Genomic DNA, 15,731 nt, shown 5'->3' with positions numbered 1-15,731 from the left:
CGCACACCTAAAATTCGAATGCAACGTTTTTGCATTCGAATGTGGATTTTTATTTTAAATTTGACTAATATTTTACATTCGATTTTTTTTGACAGCCCTATTAGGCTGCTGTCTCTTTAAGACCTCATGCACAGATCTAATAAACTGTTACACGTGCATTTTGCTTCTCAACTGTTTACATTCACTTAATAGCCTTTATACCGACTGTGTTTAATAGGGCTGGGTATCGATTCAGATGTCCCGATTCGAGTCGATTTCGATTCGCAAGCTCTCGATTCGATTCGATTCTCGATTTTGTAAAAAATTACATTCAGTGAATATAGTTTTGCGAATCATGCGTATGGCCATGATAAGCGCTGAATGAATGACAGGCTTTCTGTTGTAACATCGTGCAAGGTAAATAAGGGTGACATCTAGTGGAGAAGACTAATGATAAGATTCACGTTAATCAGATCTTGTTTTAAATGTGCTGAAATAAATCCCGGAAAAGATCGATTTGCGGCTTTTGAGAATCGATATCGAATCGATGTCATTTAAAAAAAACTATTAATCGAAAAATCGATTTTTTTTTGCCCAGCCCTAGTGTTTAATATAAACTGACTGTGTTTACGTAAATTTGTGTTGACAGGCATTGTATGTATTTGGCCATTTATGCGCAATAAGACGCAAAACAACTAATTTCTGTAGTTTCAGAGGCGTTTTTACGTGCGCGTGCTTTGGGTGTGAGCACACAGAAAACAGTCTCTCAGAGTGTGCGAGGACTGTATTGAGTTTTCTTTCACGTCTTCTTGCGCTTGAATGTTTAAACGGGTAAGACTGTAAAGCACATGCAGTTGATACGTTGCTAAGTTGTAGTTGTCTGTCCTTGCTATCTACAAATAATTTCCCCAGTTATAACATTGTTTATTCTGAAATTATGCTCTGAACTGATTAATAATGCTAAATGTAGATGAAAAAAAAAGTCTTGTCACAAACCTTGGTCTATTTGAACGGTCAGATTCATATATGTATGACAGATAAATATTATTGTATTTCTGCATTCTCGCTTTCGGTGGTGTTTTTAGCGAATGTATCAATCTATTTCGCTGCTCACTGTGTTTCTGCCACTGTTGTTAAAATAACAGTGTCATCTGCAGCTCTTAAAGGGATAGTTCATCCAAAAATAAAAATTCTGTCTTAATTTCCTCACCCTCAAGATTTTCTGAAGAATGTTGGTAACCAAACAGTTAGTAGACATTGACTTCCATGTATCAATATGGCTATATGTATGTAGCCGGTGCGTCTGCAGCAGTGCTGCGATCGTTTCCGCACGGAATCTATAGGCCCGGGTATACTTCACTTTCCGCGTTCCGTTCCGTCTCGAGCACAGCCGTGTCCGAACAGCTTTCAAAGTATAGGATAAATGTTGTGTTTGTGGTAAACAGCCGCGGATCAGGAGCGGACTGCAAACGCGTCCTGTGCGAAAGCAAAATGAGTCCGTGCTGCTTCTGCACCGCATACACATACTGTATATGCACTGCAGACGGAGTACGTGTGAACTTGGCGCAACACATCTAGTTCAACATCTGAGGCAACGCCACAAAGAGCTCTATGACCAATGCATGGCAAAAACAAAAAAATCCCTGGGCACGGGATTTTTTTTTTCTGCCATATGTCTATTCTAGAGATATTTTGTTACACCTTTACTTAGTGATTATTTTGCCTTATGTCTGTTCTAGAGACACGTTACAGCTTTTTGATAAAGCTCTAATTGGTTTTCTTTTGGAAATATGTTTCAAATTCACACTGAATGCATTAATGACTGTAAAGTATGTCTGTGTTTGTCAAAATCGTGATTAAAATTGAAATCGCAAAATTGATCAAAGAAATCGCGATAGTTTTTTTTCCGTACTGATACATGCCTACAAACAAGCATGGCAAACTTTTTTAAAATTTGAATCACAATATTTATCAGGAATATTGCAGTTAGATTATTTCCCCAAATCACCCCGATGTGGAGTGAAGGCAGCGGATCCGTCAGCAGCATCGTCGAATGGGGTTTTCACTCTCGTGTAAAGTGTAGATTGGGTTGAGAGGCGACAGGAAGAGACCCGCATAAAAGGGAAAAGCCCCGTTTTATGGCCACATGAAGTGTTTCCTCTACCGTCTTTGACACATTTCCACCAGCACACTTACTTTCACACTGTGCTTTCTGCATGCGTTTCTGCCATCTTTTCAGAGTCTGCTAATTGTTCATCCCTTCTTTGCCGACAGATGGAGAGTGAGATGAAGAGGAGGAAATACTCCACCAGCAGCAACGACTCTGACACCACCGACAGTGAGTGATAAACACAGACACACGGCTTCTCACCACTGGATAAAATCTTTTTAGATCAAGATGAAGTCTAAAAAAAGTAGTAAACAGTGAGAATATGGAGCTCATTCTCACGGAAATATGGACAAGAACATGAAATGAGATCTCTATAACAGTATTGCAGATACTTACATAAAATGCATATAAATATCATCTGTCACTATGTATCTGCCAATAATATGTCTTAGTAAGATGATATTTAATGCTTAGTTTTAAGATCAAAACATAATGCATTGCAATCAAATGATGATTGACAGATGAACAAATAAACATTCCTCAAAACCCTGGTGATCATATTTGAGACTCACTGATTTTTCTAAAAAGTGATTTATGGAGAATCAAATAAACCTGGGTTTATTTAGTCTAGTAAGTGTTCATCTTCAAAAATTACTAACGGAGATATTCTTATGTTTACTTGATAAAACTTGAAGCAGGTGGACTTTTGCACAGTTATATGGAAAAAGCATGAAACTCAACCAGAAGGCATGTAGTAGATTGTGTGCAACAGGTTTATTAGCAGAGTTTTGATCATTTTAGAGGCCTTTGAGATGTGCTTATCAAATATGAGACAGTAGGCTTTATAGGGTTAATGCAACAATTAATCAACAGCTTACAATTCTGTGCAAACTGACACACAATACACACACAATACATTTTAATGAGCTTCACTGAATTATAGGTCAAAAATACCTGTTTAAATTAAATCTTAATTTTTAAACTTTGGTGTTGTGGTGTATATAGGTAGAGACTCTTGAGATGCTCACAGAAACCTCTCCTGCCTCGTTCTGTTCAGAAACTGAGAAACAAAACAATTGCAACACCGTAAATAATGTTAGTGGCATTAACATACAGTTTCATGTTATTTAACGACATTTAATTTTATATGCTGAGCCTGGTAATCCCAGGAGAGCACCTAGATATGTAATTGTACATTTAAATGCTGACAACTAACTAAACACTATCGTAACTGTTTAGGCGAACGTTATCTCTCGTAAACGACATCATAATGGTATTCTTGATAATCAATAACTTGCCTTCATAGTCATGAACACATTTTTAAAACACTTATAATATTTTAATGCATTTATTATTTCTCAACTGCAGCTGTGCAGTGAAATTCACTTTTGATTAATGAAGATGACATGAAAAAATGTGCCAAAAATGTGTCTCCTGGCGTAAAACAAAGACTTTTAAGATGAAAATGACATGAAATTAGCATTATAACCAGTAGATGGCAGCAGAGGATCACTCATTAGCTCAGCTGCTATTTCAACTCACTTGTTTTTTCACGTCTTGCTTTTGGATTTATTATAAACTGACTATAATTAAAAAAAAAAATTTAAAATTTTTTTTTAATAGTTTTACAATAACAAAACCGTGGTACAGGTGTCTCATGGCAGTATATACAGTCATCCTTCATACAATCCATCATACAGTCATACAGTGGTAGTTCAAGGGTCGAGTGAAAGGCAATAGTACCAATCTAAACAAGAATCAAGAAATAAAGACAATCATAAACTGACTATTATAACAAATTTTTGTACTTTTACTGTACTGAAGTATAAAGTATAGCAAGAGCAGGAAGTCACAAAGTCTCACGTCATTTAAAAATAAATAAATAAATAAATAAGCCCAGACACCAACAGCCTAGATAGGGTTAATTATTTAAATACTTAACTAGTTAACTACAGATTAAATAAGCTAATTATCAATGGCATAACAATTAAATAATAATGCATGAATTATTTTGAAATATTTTAAAGATTTAATTAAAAAAAAGTTTTATCTTTACTTGTAGAAGCTGCTAAATATATTCAGCCAGCAGACTTGTTGCTGCTGTAGTTTTGTTAATTTATTTTGCATCACTTAATGCACAGTTCGATTTTGACATCGGTTTGTCTGGTGGTTCTTTCCGTCCGTTGCTACAGTTATCAGTCAATAATAGCAATGACTCGCAGAACAATTTAGCAGATCGTTTGTCATTCCTGAAACTGTATACATAGACGCTTGGTCCTCTTAGACAAACAAAACTTTTCTTCAAACTGTGACTGGATTATGTAGAGAAACCGAGCGAAGGGCGCTCCCCTGATAGCACAGTTGATTTTAACAGTTGACCGTAAATGACTGAGCTGGCTTATCTAAAACCAGGAAGCAACCGTGCATAAAGTCGATTATACTATCAGATGTTTATTTAGGATTGTCTAAAGTTTATTCATTTTTTTTCCACCCCCAAATTTTGCCCACATCGTTTGCTTCCATTCCAGACCCATAACTAAAGTCATACAGGTTTGGAAGAGCATGAGGACGAGTAAAAGTTCACCTATAGCTATGTTTCCATCCACCTATTTTTATGCGCATTTTGGATTATCGCATAAAAAAACGCTGGATGGGAACGCCAAGATGCACACAAACTTATGCACACAACTGAGTAGGATAAACTTTTTATCCGATAAGAAAAAATGTGCATAAACTACGATGGAAACACAACGAATAAATTGCACCATGCGCATTGAAAAAGTCATGTGACATTGCGCTATGAGATGGGATAACTTGACTAGCAGCGGACAGATCTTGTTCACAGCATCTATATGTTGTTTTGGTCGTTCTGAAATGCCTGAGCAAAGTCTGTCGTCAAAGTATTTCTGTATAATTACTGTCTCACACGACTGCGTTCCCAAACAGCAGCATCCACCTCTAAAAGCAATGACCGCATTACGTCTGCTCTCTCTGTAGCGCAAGTAAATTATTACATATGAAAATTATTATATTCAGTGGCTTCTCCTAGATATTTAGTGGCAGTTTATCAGGAAGTGACGATTTTGTTCTCTTTGACTGGTTGGATGGAAACGATGCTTTATTCGCATATGCTTTATGCAATATTCCAGTTTTGCACATAAGTTAAATTCGCATCTTTGGATGGAAACATAGCTTATGAGCCTTCAATCTCTTGCAGGTCATGTGACCACCTGGTCACGGTCTTCAAAGAACACAGGGACCAGCAGCACATGGGTACGCCATGAGCAGAAGAAACCGTCTGAGGTGAGAAATACTGTTTCATAGGGCTGCGTTTGGACACAGATTTCACCATTCGATTCCATTATCCTTCACAAGCTTGCGATTCGATTATTTTGGAAATATATCAGGTACAGGACATGGCAAATTTTCTCAAGGAAAAAAATAATGCTGGTAAAATATACCTGAGAGTCAATAATATGGAAGGTTGAAATTTGCTGATTTAATACAACATTAAGGAAACTTATCCTTGTTGGTAAATGTGTCTCCTTCACCTTGTAGTGGCTTGGGCTTCCAATAGGAATCGGATATATGTGTTTAGCTGTAGGTCAGATGTCTAGATATTAAATATGTGTCTGATTTAAAACCACATTTGGACTGCACTTTTCACAAAACGCTGGATAAACTCACATAACACCCTATGTTTTTTCTTGGTAAGTCACCCACTTGAAAAAATTTAAACATTTTACAATTTAACTTTTAAAAGCAGTTGTTTGTTGGTCTTCTGTGATGAGATCTTAATGTTTCATACTGTGTGTTCATACATATTTTGAGTGTTTTTGCATTTTGGCACAAAAATTGCTTTCTAAGACATAGCAAACTCTTGCGTTCATGCCTCTGCGCCAGTGAAAATGTCACCAAGGTGAGAAGGGCTTTTTCATGTTGAATGCTGCCAATGTTCTGTTCTTTCAGGTGTTTCGGACCGATTTTATTACAGCCATGAAGTTGCCTGATTCGGCACAACTGAGCCCAGAGGAGTTTTATTTCCTCTCCGACCCCTGGAGGCAGGAATGGGAGAAGGGTGTTCAGGTGCCAGCCAATGTGGAACCGATTCCCGAGCCTGTAGTTCGGTGAGAGTCACAGGCTTGCTCTTGATTTATGTGTTACGTGTTTCCCAAATAGAAATGCATTGAGAAAAAATGCCTTTTTCCGATGTCAGAATGAATTTGCATGCAGTGTTGCACCATAATATGTCTCTGTGACGTGAGCAACTCTTGCTTGGACAATAGGGGTGTAACGGTTCAAGTTTCTCACGGTACGTATTGTGGTTTTGGGGTCACGGTTTCGATTCTGTATTCGGTGGGGGAGAGGTATTCTTAATGTGGTATTAGAAATATTAGGAATTCTTTACTATTTGTGACCCTGGACCACAAAACCTGTCATAAGGGTCGAAATGGAGATTTATACATGATATATAAATAAGCTGAATAAATAAGCTTTCCATTGATGTATGGTTTGTTAGGATCGGACAATATTTGGCTGAGATACAACTATTTGAAAATCTGGAATCTGAGCGTGCAAAAAAATCTAAATATTGAGAAAATCATCTTTAAAGTTGTTCAAATGAAGTTCTTAGCAATGCATATTACTAATCAAAAATTAAGTTTTGATATATTTACGGTAGGAAATTTACATAATATCTTCATGGAACATGATCTTTACTTTATATCCTAATGATTTTTGGCATAAAAGAAAAATCTATAATTTTGACCCATACAATGTATTGTTGGCTATTGCTACAAATATACCCCAGCGACTTAACACTGCTTTTGTGCTCCAGGGTCATATTTGCTAACAAATACTTGAACCGATTGCCTTAACTTAAAAAAATAAATTAATTAATAAATAAACATTTGAACTAAAATACCTAACTAGAATGAAACACCCCTATTGTACAAGAACAGCTGCTCAAGATACATATGCTCTCTTATATGTCTAAAGTTGAAGGAAAATTACATTTCTCAGTGCACGATCCATATTAATGTGTTGTTATTGTTAAACTCGTTTAAACTCGCCACATTCACATCTGGATCTCTCAGTATTTCACTCAGCATCAAAGATCAAGTATATTATGTGACAAATCCTGTCCGTTGAGCTTCACTTGAAGCTGAAACATTCCTTTGAATACTTGATGCATGAGTTTTGTGGTCATTCAAGCGTGCTATTTTTTCCCAGGATGCTTCCGGAGGTCAATCGAATCCCATTCTTTTCACCGATCCAAACCAGGGGCCAGTCAGAGTTTGGCTTCGGAGAGTCACATGGTCTCCCTGAGCCGTTGAGCTCTTACGATCTGGATGATCTGGATGTGACCTGGCTTTAACTGGTTAATACTGAATTCAGACAGCTAGGTAAGATTTATCAACTATCTGAATCATGTTTCTCTTGAGGTTGTTATTGTAAACAGGCCAATAAAAGAGATATCATTGAGTAATCATTGAGATACTATTATAGTTTTTATTATTTAAAATTAGTTTTTATTTTAGCATTTTCTGTTTTTAGAAGTGGTAACATATGGAATAAAAAATAAAGAAGTAAGAGAAAAACTTTTTTTCTCGCAATTCTGAATTGCGGGATATAAATTCGCAATTGCCAGAAATAAAATCAGAATTGTGAGATATACTTTTAATTTTTTCCCAGGATGCTTCCGGAGGTCAATCGAATCCCATTCTTTTCACCGATCCAAACCAGGGGCCAGTCAGAGTTTGGCTTCGGAGAGTCACATGGTCTCCCTGAGCCGTTGAGCTCTTACGATCTGGATGATCTGGATGTGACCTGGCTTGAACTGGTTAATACTGAATTCAGACAGCTAGGTAAGATTTATCAACTATCTGAATCATGTTTCTCTTGAGGTTGTTATTGTAAACAGGCCAATAAAAGAGATATCATTGAGTAATCATTGAGATACTGTTATAGTTTTTATTAATATTTAAAATTAGTTTTTATTTTTGCGTTTTCTGTTTTTAGAAGTGGTAACATATGGAATAAAAAATAAAAAAAGTAAGAGAAAACTTTTTTTCTCGCAATTCTGAATTGCGGGATATAAACTCGCAATTGCCAGAAATAAAATCAGAATTGTGAGATATACTTTTAATTTTTTTTAAACTTAGAAGGGCATGTGCTCCTTGAGAAATAAATAAGCATAAAGCCCTGATTTAGTTGTAATTTCTATCATGTTTGAGCAGAAGTTCACAGGTTCAAGTCTGGACTATGATATGTCACGATTTCATCCATCTTCTCTTTTTCATCTTCGCTGTGCTAAAGTAGGGCCCTATAAAATCCTTTTTTAGTTTTTTTCCAAATTTATTTTCTTCTTTTTTTTCCATTTTAATTTTTCTGGATTCCATTTTTTTTATTTTAATTTTTAATGGTTAATTAAAATGTAATGATTTAAAAAGCATGTCTAATTAATTTAAATCATAAAACTTATACAAGTTAACAGTCGTTTATTAAAAGTTGAACAAAAATCACATTTTTATGGGCCTATGAAATACATTTTATTTTCTCTCAAATTCTGTTAAATTTTTTTTTTAACCAAATTCTGTGTTTTCCATTTCAATTTTATTCTGCCATTTAAATGGTTTAAATTTTAATAAAACCCTTTTTTTCCTTAGAATTTTTTTGTGTTTTTTTTATTTTTCTAGCAATCAAATGATGGCAAACAAAATTCAATTAAACAAAATGTAATTAAATTAAACAAACCCTTTAATTTTTTTGTCAAACAAAGTGCTGCACAGCAGAGGTTTACTGTTAAAATTAATTAAAACATGGAAGAACATTTGTGTGATTATTCCATAAAAATAACGTTTTAATAATGATTTTATTAGGCGGGGGAATTGGTTCTAGAAGGGGGTTGTTTGCAGAATTCGCACACTGGATGAGAAGCGGCATTATAATGCATTGTAATTGTACCAAATCCTTGTAGAAACAGTACTAATAGCATTAGTTAGATGCCAGATATATAATGTATTTTTTTAGTTATGACTCTGGATAATTTATTTTTTGAATGGAGATCACGGTTCTCCCACGATTCTGAAAACAAAACATTAGACAACCAAACAAAATAATATGTAGTCTAATTTACTTGAGGTTCCGACAAAATGTTTTATTTAATATTATAAATGAGTCTATTTATAAATGTCTAAAATGTTATAAATGAGTCTATTTAAAAATCCTTATAAATTCAAATGAATTCATTATTTAAAAAATAATTTGAAATAAATGAATGAAGATTTTTTGAACGAATCTCTTGAATGAATGATTTCAGACTTCAAATACATTTGAACAGTCACTGGAGAAATGTAAACTAAAACTTTTATTTTGGATGCGATTAATTGTTTGACAGCGCTAATATTTTGTCACAATTTCTTCAAGTTAAACTGAACTTTTATTTTGACGGGTTGCCGTGAAGAGTTTTATTTGTGTGTTTGTTTTCCACATCGCGGATATCATAGGGCCCTACTAATGTGGCAGAAACCCATAAACACAAGGCGGTTTCTTTTGCGTGTCGCAGCACTTCCAGAGCTGGACGAACTCACCATGGAGCAGGTTGTTGTGGAGCTGGAGAACAGGTGTCAGCAGAACATGCAGCAGGCCATCGAGACCGAGGAGGGTCTGGGTATCGAATACGACGAAATCCAGGATTCAAGTATGAGCAAAAACTGCTACATTTTGGCTCATTCTTTACAAAGTTTAACATGAAAAGGCAGCGTGCATGTGAAATCATTCAGTTGTAATCATATATATATAATGTAAACGCTGGCTGTTAATAGCTTGCGTTTGAGACGCATGCACCTGCTCTAATGTGTGATGAGACACACGTTTAAAAGGACGGTGTGCATGTTTGTGCTGTCGACTATGGACAGCATGATTACAGACTCTCGCTTGCAATTTGCTTTTTCTAATTTTCCTAATATTTTTCCCTAAAACTGTTTGAATGTCAGACAATTAGAATCAGAAATTTTTTTTTTTTTTTTTGCTGAATTGCGATATACAGTATCTCTGTATTTTCTGCGTTTTTCCATTTTGGATTATAAATATATATCAGGGCTCGCAAAATTTCTAAATCCCTGGTAGCCCTTCGGGCAGGTACTCTTCAGATTTTGGTAGCCCGAAAATTAATTTAACTAGCCCAAATAAAAAAATACCTTTTTTTTTTTATATTAACTAGGCAAACAGAGGTATAGACCAATTTGGAGTACACAGTTATGTCACTTGCAGAAAAACACTGGGAACAAGTGGAAACGGGAAAAATCGATGGAATAAGAGAAAAAATGTATTGTGCCTTTGGATGTCAGAATCAGAATGCAAATTATTTTTATATAATACTGTCGTCAAAGACGCCATTTGAAGCTAAACGCAGATGTTTAAACTGATAAACTAAAACAAACTAAAACAAATTTAAACAATAGGTCTACATAATATTCACATATGCAGTTCATAGGGGACATATTGTATTAGCCCTACAGTTACGGTATGAAATGGACTACTATTTAAAGCTATAACATTTACCTATTTTATCTCACAATTCTGACTTTTTTCCTGCAAATGCAAGTTTATATCTCCTAGTTCGGACTTTATAATTCAGTTTGACTCAACAATTGCTAGTTGTCAATTCTGAGAGAAAAAAAAGCTAAAAGTGTGGGATATAAACTCATGATTCTGAGCCGAGGGGAAAAGAGAGAGAATGACGCGTTGATTTTTCTTATCAGAATTGTATGCTATAACCTCGGAATTGTGAGGAAAAAAGTCAGAATTTTGAAATATAAACTGAAAATTACTTTTTAAAAATTCTTTTATGTTTGACGGAGGAAACTTGTAATTAGCATGCAATAATGGATGAATTCTAATTGAAATATTTCCTCTGCTCTCTTTATGTCTCGTCGCGTGATTAAAAGGAAAGCTTTTCAGCCGGAAATTTGAACTTGTTCGGTCAGGTGGAGGGCAAGATGTTTTTGTAAAGGAGCGCCCTGTTTCACGTGCAGAAGGATGCTGAATGTTTCAGTCAAAGGAGGACAAAAGCAGAAGTGACGGGATGAGAAGGATTCAAAGAGGGAATTTTGAAAAGCCTGGTCAAAATGGGTATTTCAATAACGCTTACAGAAGCTGAAGAGTGAGGCGGTAACAATGGCAGAATGACAGGGATGTAGAGAGCCACAAAAGCGAGTGAAAAGGCTCACAGAAATCTGATGAATAAACTGAGCCGAGCACACGAGCTGCTGCTGAGCGACGTCTTCCAGACGCTGTGAATTCAGTGCTACACCGCCCCGTTCCCTTCGATTTCACCTCCAACACTTTAGGGCGAAATACTGTACAGTATGTGTTTGTGTCACAATGCCAAACAAGTCCTTGACAAGCTTCGTGAGACTCGCCATGCAGCTCAGATTTGAAAGTGGCGCTCATTGTGCATCTTACATCTTCAGATTAAACCAGTGAAATCACAAAATACAATGGAACCCGATGCAACTACATTTATTCAGTAATAATTTACATTTATTCTTGCACTGTAAAAAAAAAAAAAAGGTGCAGTAAGACATTTGAGTCGTCTCAACAATAGTTTTTTAGTTCTTTTCAGGAAAGATACTTTGTTTAGCCAACATAAATTTATTTGTTCATGCAATGCTGATTGAAAAATGTTTGTCACAGCAACTGAAGCAACAATGACTGTTGTTGAGGTAATACATTTTTTTCTGTTTCCTAAATGAAAAAAAAAATGTGTAAAAAGTCACCACGTTATCATTTTAATGTTTATTTACAAATGACAAACTGGGAAATGTTGGATAACTTGGTCTGAGTGTTGAGCTCTTTACATCACAGCACAACAAATAACTAACAATAATGACAAAACTAGGGTTGCAAAGGGGTGGAAAATTTCCGGTAAATTTTCGTAAACTTTCCAAAAATCCCTGGAATATTCCAAAAAAAATAGTTTCTGGAGTATTTCCGAAATTTACTGGAAAATTTCCACCTTTTTGCAACCCTAGACAAAACCACAACAAAAAAGTTTAAATGAAGTCAGCAAACAGCAAAACAATAATCCTATAACAGTAACTGCATAATTTATTTATGCTGCCTGCAATGCATGCTGGGAACTCTCACAAAGCCTTAACATTTCAGCAATATGAAATTCTTTGTTCAGACAACTGTGTTTGATTAGTTGGGACAACATTTGGGGTATTTCTAATGGTTTTTATGTAGTTTCAATAAAACAGCATTTTTTTCGTAAATTGGAAAATATGCAGTTGTATTTTTTACAGTGTAGGGTAGCGTTGGGACAACATTTGGGGTATTTCTAATGGTTTTTATGTAGTTTCAATAAAACAGCATTTTTTTCGTAAATGTTTCGTAAATTGGAAAATATGCAGTTGCATTTTTTACAGTGTAGGGTAGCACTATTTTAAGGACCAATTCTCGCTATTAATTAGTTGCTTATTAGCATGCATATTACTAACATATTAGCTGTTTATTAGTACTTATAAAGCACATATTAATGTTTTATTCTGCATGACCATATTCTAGATCACCAAAATTATATAATAAATGATCTGTGGAGTATTTTGAGCTGAAACTTCACAGACACATTTTGGGGACACCAGAGACTTATATTACATATTGTAAAAAGGGGCATAATATGTCTCCTTTAATCCACACCATACCTAAACTTAACAACTACATTACTAACTATTAATAAGCAGCATATTAGGAGTTTACTGAGGCAAAAGTCATAGTTAATAGTTAGTTAATGGTGAGAATTGCTCCTCAAACTAAAGTGTGACCATTCTGGGTATTATTAAATGATAATATACTAATTCAGTATGTTAAGTAATTATACTTATATTATTTATTTATTTTTTGAATAATTGCTACAATATTACCTCACCATTCAGTGTGTAAATCATACCCCTAGACTAACTAAAGTTTATTTTGTACTTTTATTTAGTTTTTATTTACTTGTTATTGATTCCCTTACCATGATTTAAGCTTTGCATGTTAAATATTTAGAAATATGCAAATGTGGAAAAAGTGAGCCAGTGTTTAAAACTGTAAAACAAAAAGCCCACGCACCAGTGACTCCAACAACCCTTTTCTGCTGAATTAGCAAATTTCTAAAATCTGTTTTGTACCTTTAACATATTGATTTATATTTTTATTATTGTAAATTATAAGATGACTTTGCAATAAAATTGCATTAAATATCAGATTACATTTTTTCACCTTAAATAGCAAGGGAACGTACTGTTAACTAATTAACAGGTTTTTATCATAGCATTTTTACAGTCTTTATATACATACAACGTAAAAAATGATTATGTACAATGTATTGATTTAAACATTCGTTATAACTGAAATATTTTTACCTGAAATTAGGAATCGAATCAAATTTTATTTAATTTAGAGCTTGCGAGTCACCTTAAGAAAATTAAAAGATAAATACCAAGAAGTTCATAACAATGCTCCTAAGTGCAATTCTTGAAATATTCTTTAGAAGTTCTCAACTATGTTCTTTTGAACATCTTATTTTTTCTGCGTTATCTGACTGAATGAATGGCGGTTCTTGCTGAAGACTCGTTTTAAATGATCATCTAACCTAAATGTTTCATCACTCAGTCTTACAGTTTATAATTATGTGTTGACTCATATTTACATCGTTAGGAATATACTTAATTATACTTAATAACAATTTTTTTTGCACAATAGCTTACACACAGCGCAAGGAACTTTGATTTCAAACTCTGAATTTAATTTATTTTAACTAAAAAAGCTAAAGTAAACAGTCGGTAATAAAAAAAAGAACTAATTAATGACAAGCAATAGCACAAACAAATACTATAGCAAGATACAAATGAAATTAACTGCTTTGCTGTAATATTCAGGTACAGAAGTACTACAGAAATTGGATAATCTATTCAACTGTAAAGTAACACTGGATAGTCTTCACTGTAAAAATAAATATTTATGACACAGAAGCAGCAGGTTTATTTAGGCTGCTGTCTCTTTAAGACCTCACACACAGATCTAATGTACTGTTACACGTGCGTTTTGCTTCTCAACTGTTTACATTCACTTAAAATAGCCTTTATACCGACTGTGTTTAATATAAACCGACTGTGATTACGTGAATTTGTGTTGATGGGCATTTTGACATAATTTTGTATGTATTTGGCCGTTTATGCGCAATAAGGCGCGAAACATAACTCAATTTGGGCACACTTTATTTTAAGGTCCAGTTCTCGCTATTAACAAACCATTAACTATGACTTTTCCCTCAATAAACTCCTAATTTGCTGCTTATTAATAGTTAGTACGGTAGTTGTTAAGTTTAGGTATTGGGTCGGATTAGGGATGTAGAATATGGTCATGCAGAATATGTGCTTTATAAGTACTAATAAACAGCCAATATGTTACTAATAAGCATGATAATAAGCAACTAGTTAATAGTGAGAATTGGTCCCTAAACTAAAGTGTTACCACTTTCTGTAGTATGAATATCCCACATTATAAGCATGGAACCTGCGGGAGTGAGTAGAATTATGTGCAATACCCACAATCCCATGCCAAAATTCAAGCCCTGAGCTCTATGAAAAACACTTCAATTTTTTTCAGATTACCAAAATAATCATATTAAGTGTGCACACTATTTCATTGTGACCAGCTTGACGGGTGTTCAGCACTCAGCGTTGCATTTTTAATGTGCATTTAATGTTTTTTTGAATGGGTACTTTTAATGAGACTGTCTCAAGATGGAGTGATCCATTGCATTCATTTGTGGGTAGTAGAAAATAAGAAGAAAATATCAGTTAAGAAAATGTATTCTTAAGAATGTTTTGTCATTATGCCCTCAGAACCAGATCAGGAAATTTAGCTTTACTCACTTGTTGACTCACCTGCAGCCATCCCTAATCCGATCACTTATAGTACTTTTCGATGTGTTAACTGGGTGTTTTCTGACTTGTGTTGTTTCCATGTCATCAAAGGTGAGCATTGGCTGCCCTGAGAAGATGGAACCTATTACTAAAGTATCCCACATCCCAGCCAGTCGCTGGGCCTTGTCCTGTGGCCTGTGCCGTGAACACACAGGCACATGTATACAGGTGAGAGACATGCTGCTTTTGAACACTCGACTCATTTAAAGAGCAGAATAGTTTAATGCTTTTAGTAAGAAAGGATGGGCTACTTCATAAAGTCTAGTCAAAATCTATTTGTGTAGCGTTTTTTACAATATGCATTATTCCAAGGCAGCTTTACAGAAAATCATAATATTAATGTTTACAGCATCTTCACAACCCTCTACAATGCGAGTAGCGACTAAATATTCACTCTGGGCGACTAAATGATGTCTATCGTTAGCCATTGGCTAATAAATTCTTAGATTTTGCTCGCCAGTGTCTGAGTTGGAGGCTAAGTGTAAGTTTAGCACAGATATATTTTCACTCTGACTGAGCGCTTCAGAGTTTCTCTCTGTGATGTTTTTCAGTTCATCTCAATGGATGCGCAGCACACCTGTATTTGACGCACCGTAAACTCTAGTGTGAAGGCGCACGACTCGCCGTCGCTTTGCTGAGAGTGCTGTGTTTCTCACACGCAAAGA

At 35.0% G+C, this 15,731-nt stretch overlaps 1 protein-coding gene across 1 annotated transcript in view; it reads left to right on the top strand.

The window, feature by feature from the left end:
- The window catches only part of LOC107728267 (protein Jade-2-like), a 51,523-nt gene that overhangs the window by 10,922 nt on the left and 24,870 nt on the right, over nucleotides 1-15,731 (top strand). The window contains exons 2-7 of the mRNA XM_016538383.1: nucleotides 2,254-2,317; nucleotides 5,307-5,392; nucleotides 6,059-6,216; nucleotides 7,784-7,956; nucleotides 9,657-9,791; nucleotides 15,059-15,234. Coding sequence (XP_016393869.1) covers nucleotides 2,254-2,317; nucleotides 5,307-5,392; nucleotides 6,059-6,216; nucleotides 7,784-7,956; nucleotides 9,657-9,791; nucleotides 15,059-15,234 — 792 coding nt within the window. The remainder of the gene's footprint in view (nucleotides 1-2,253; nucleotides 2,318-5,306; nucleotides 5,393-6,058; nucleotides 6,217-7,783; nucleotides 7,957-9,656; nucleotides 9,792-15,058; nucleotides 15,235-15,731) is intronic.

The sequence above is a fragment of the Sinocyclocheilus rhinocerous genome, unplaced genomic scaffold (genome assembly GCF_001515625.1).
Source record: "Sinocyclocheilus rhinocerous isolate Xijiao unplaced genomic scaffold, SAMN03320098_v1.1 scaffold217, whole genome shotgun sequence".
NCBI classification, from domain to species: Eukaryota; Metazoa; Chordata; class Actinopteri; order Cypriniformes; family Cyprinidae; genus Sinocyclocheilus; species Sinocyclocheilus rhinocerous.
Note: the sequence above shows the minus strand (reverse complement) of the source record. Positions and strands in the feature narration are given on the sequence as shown.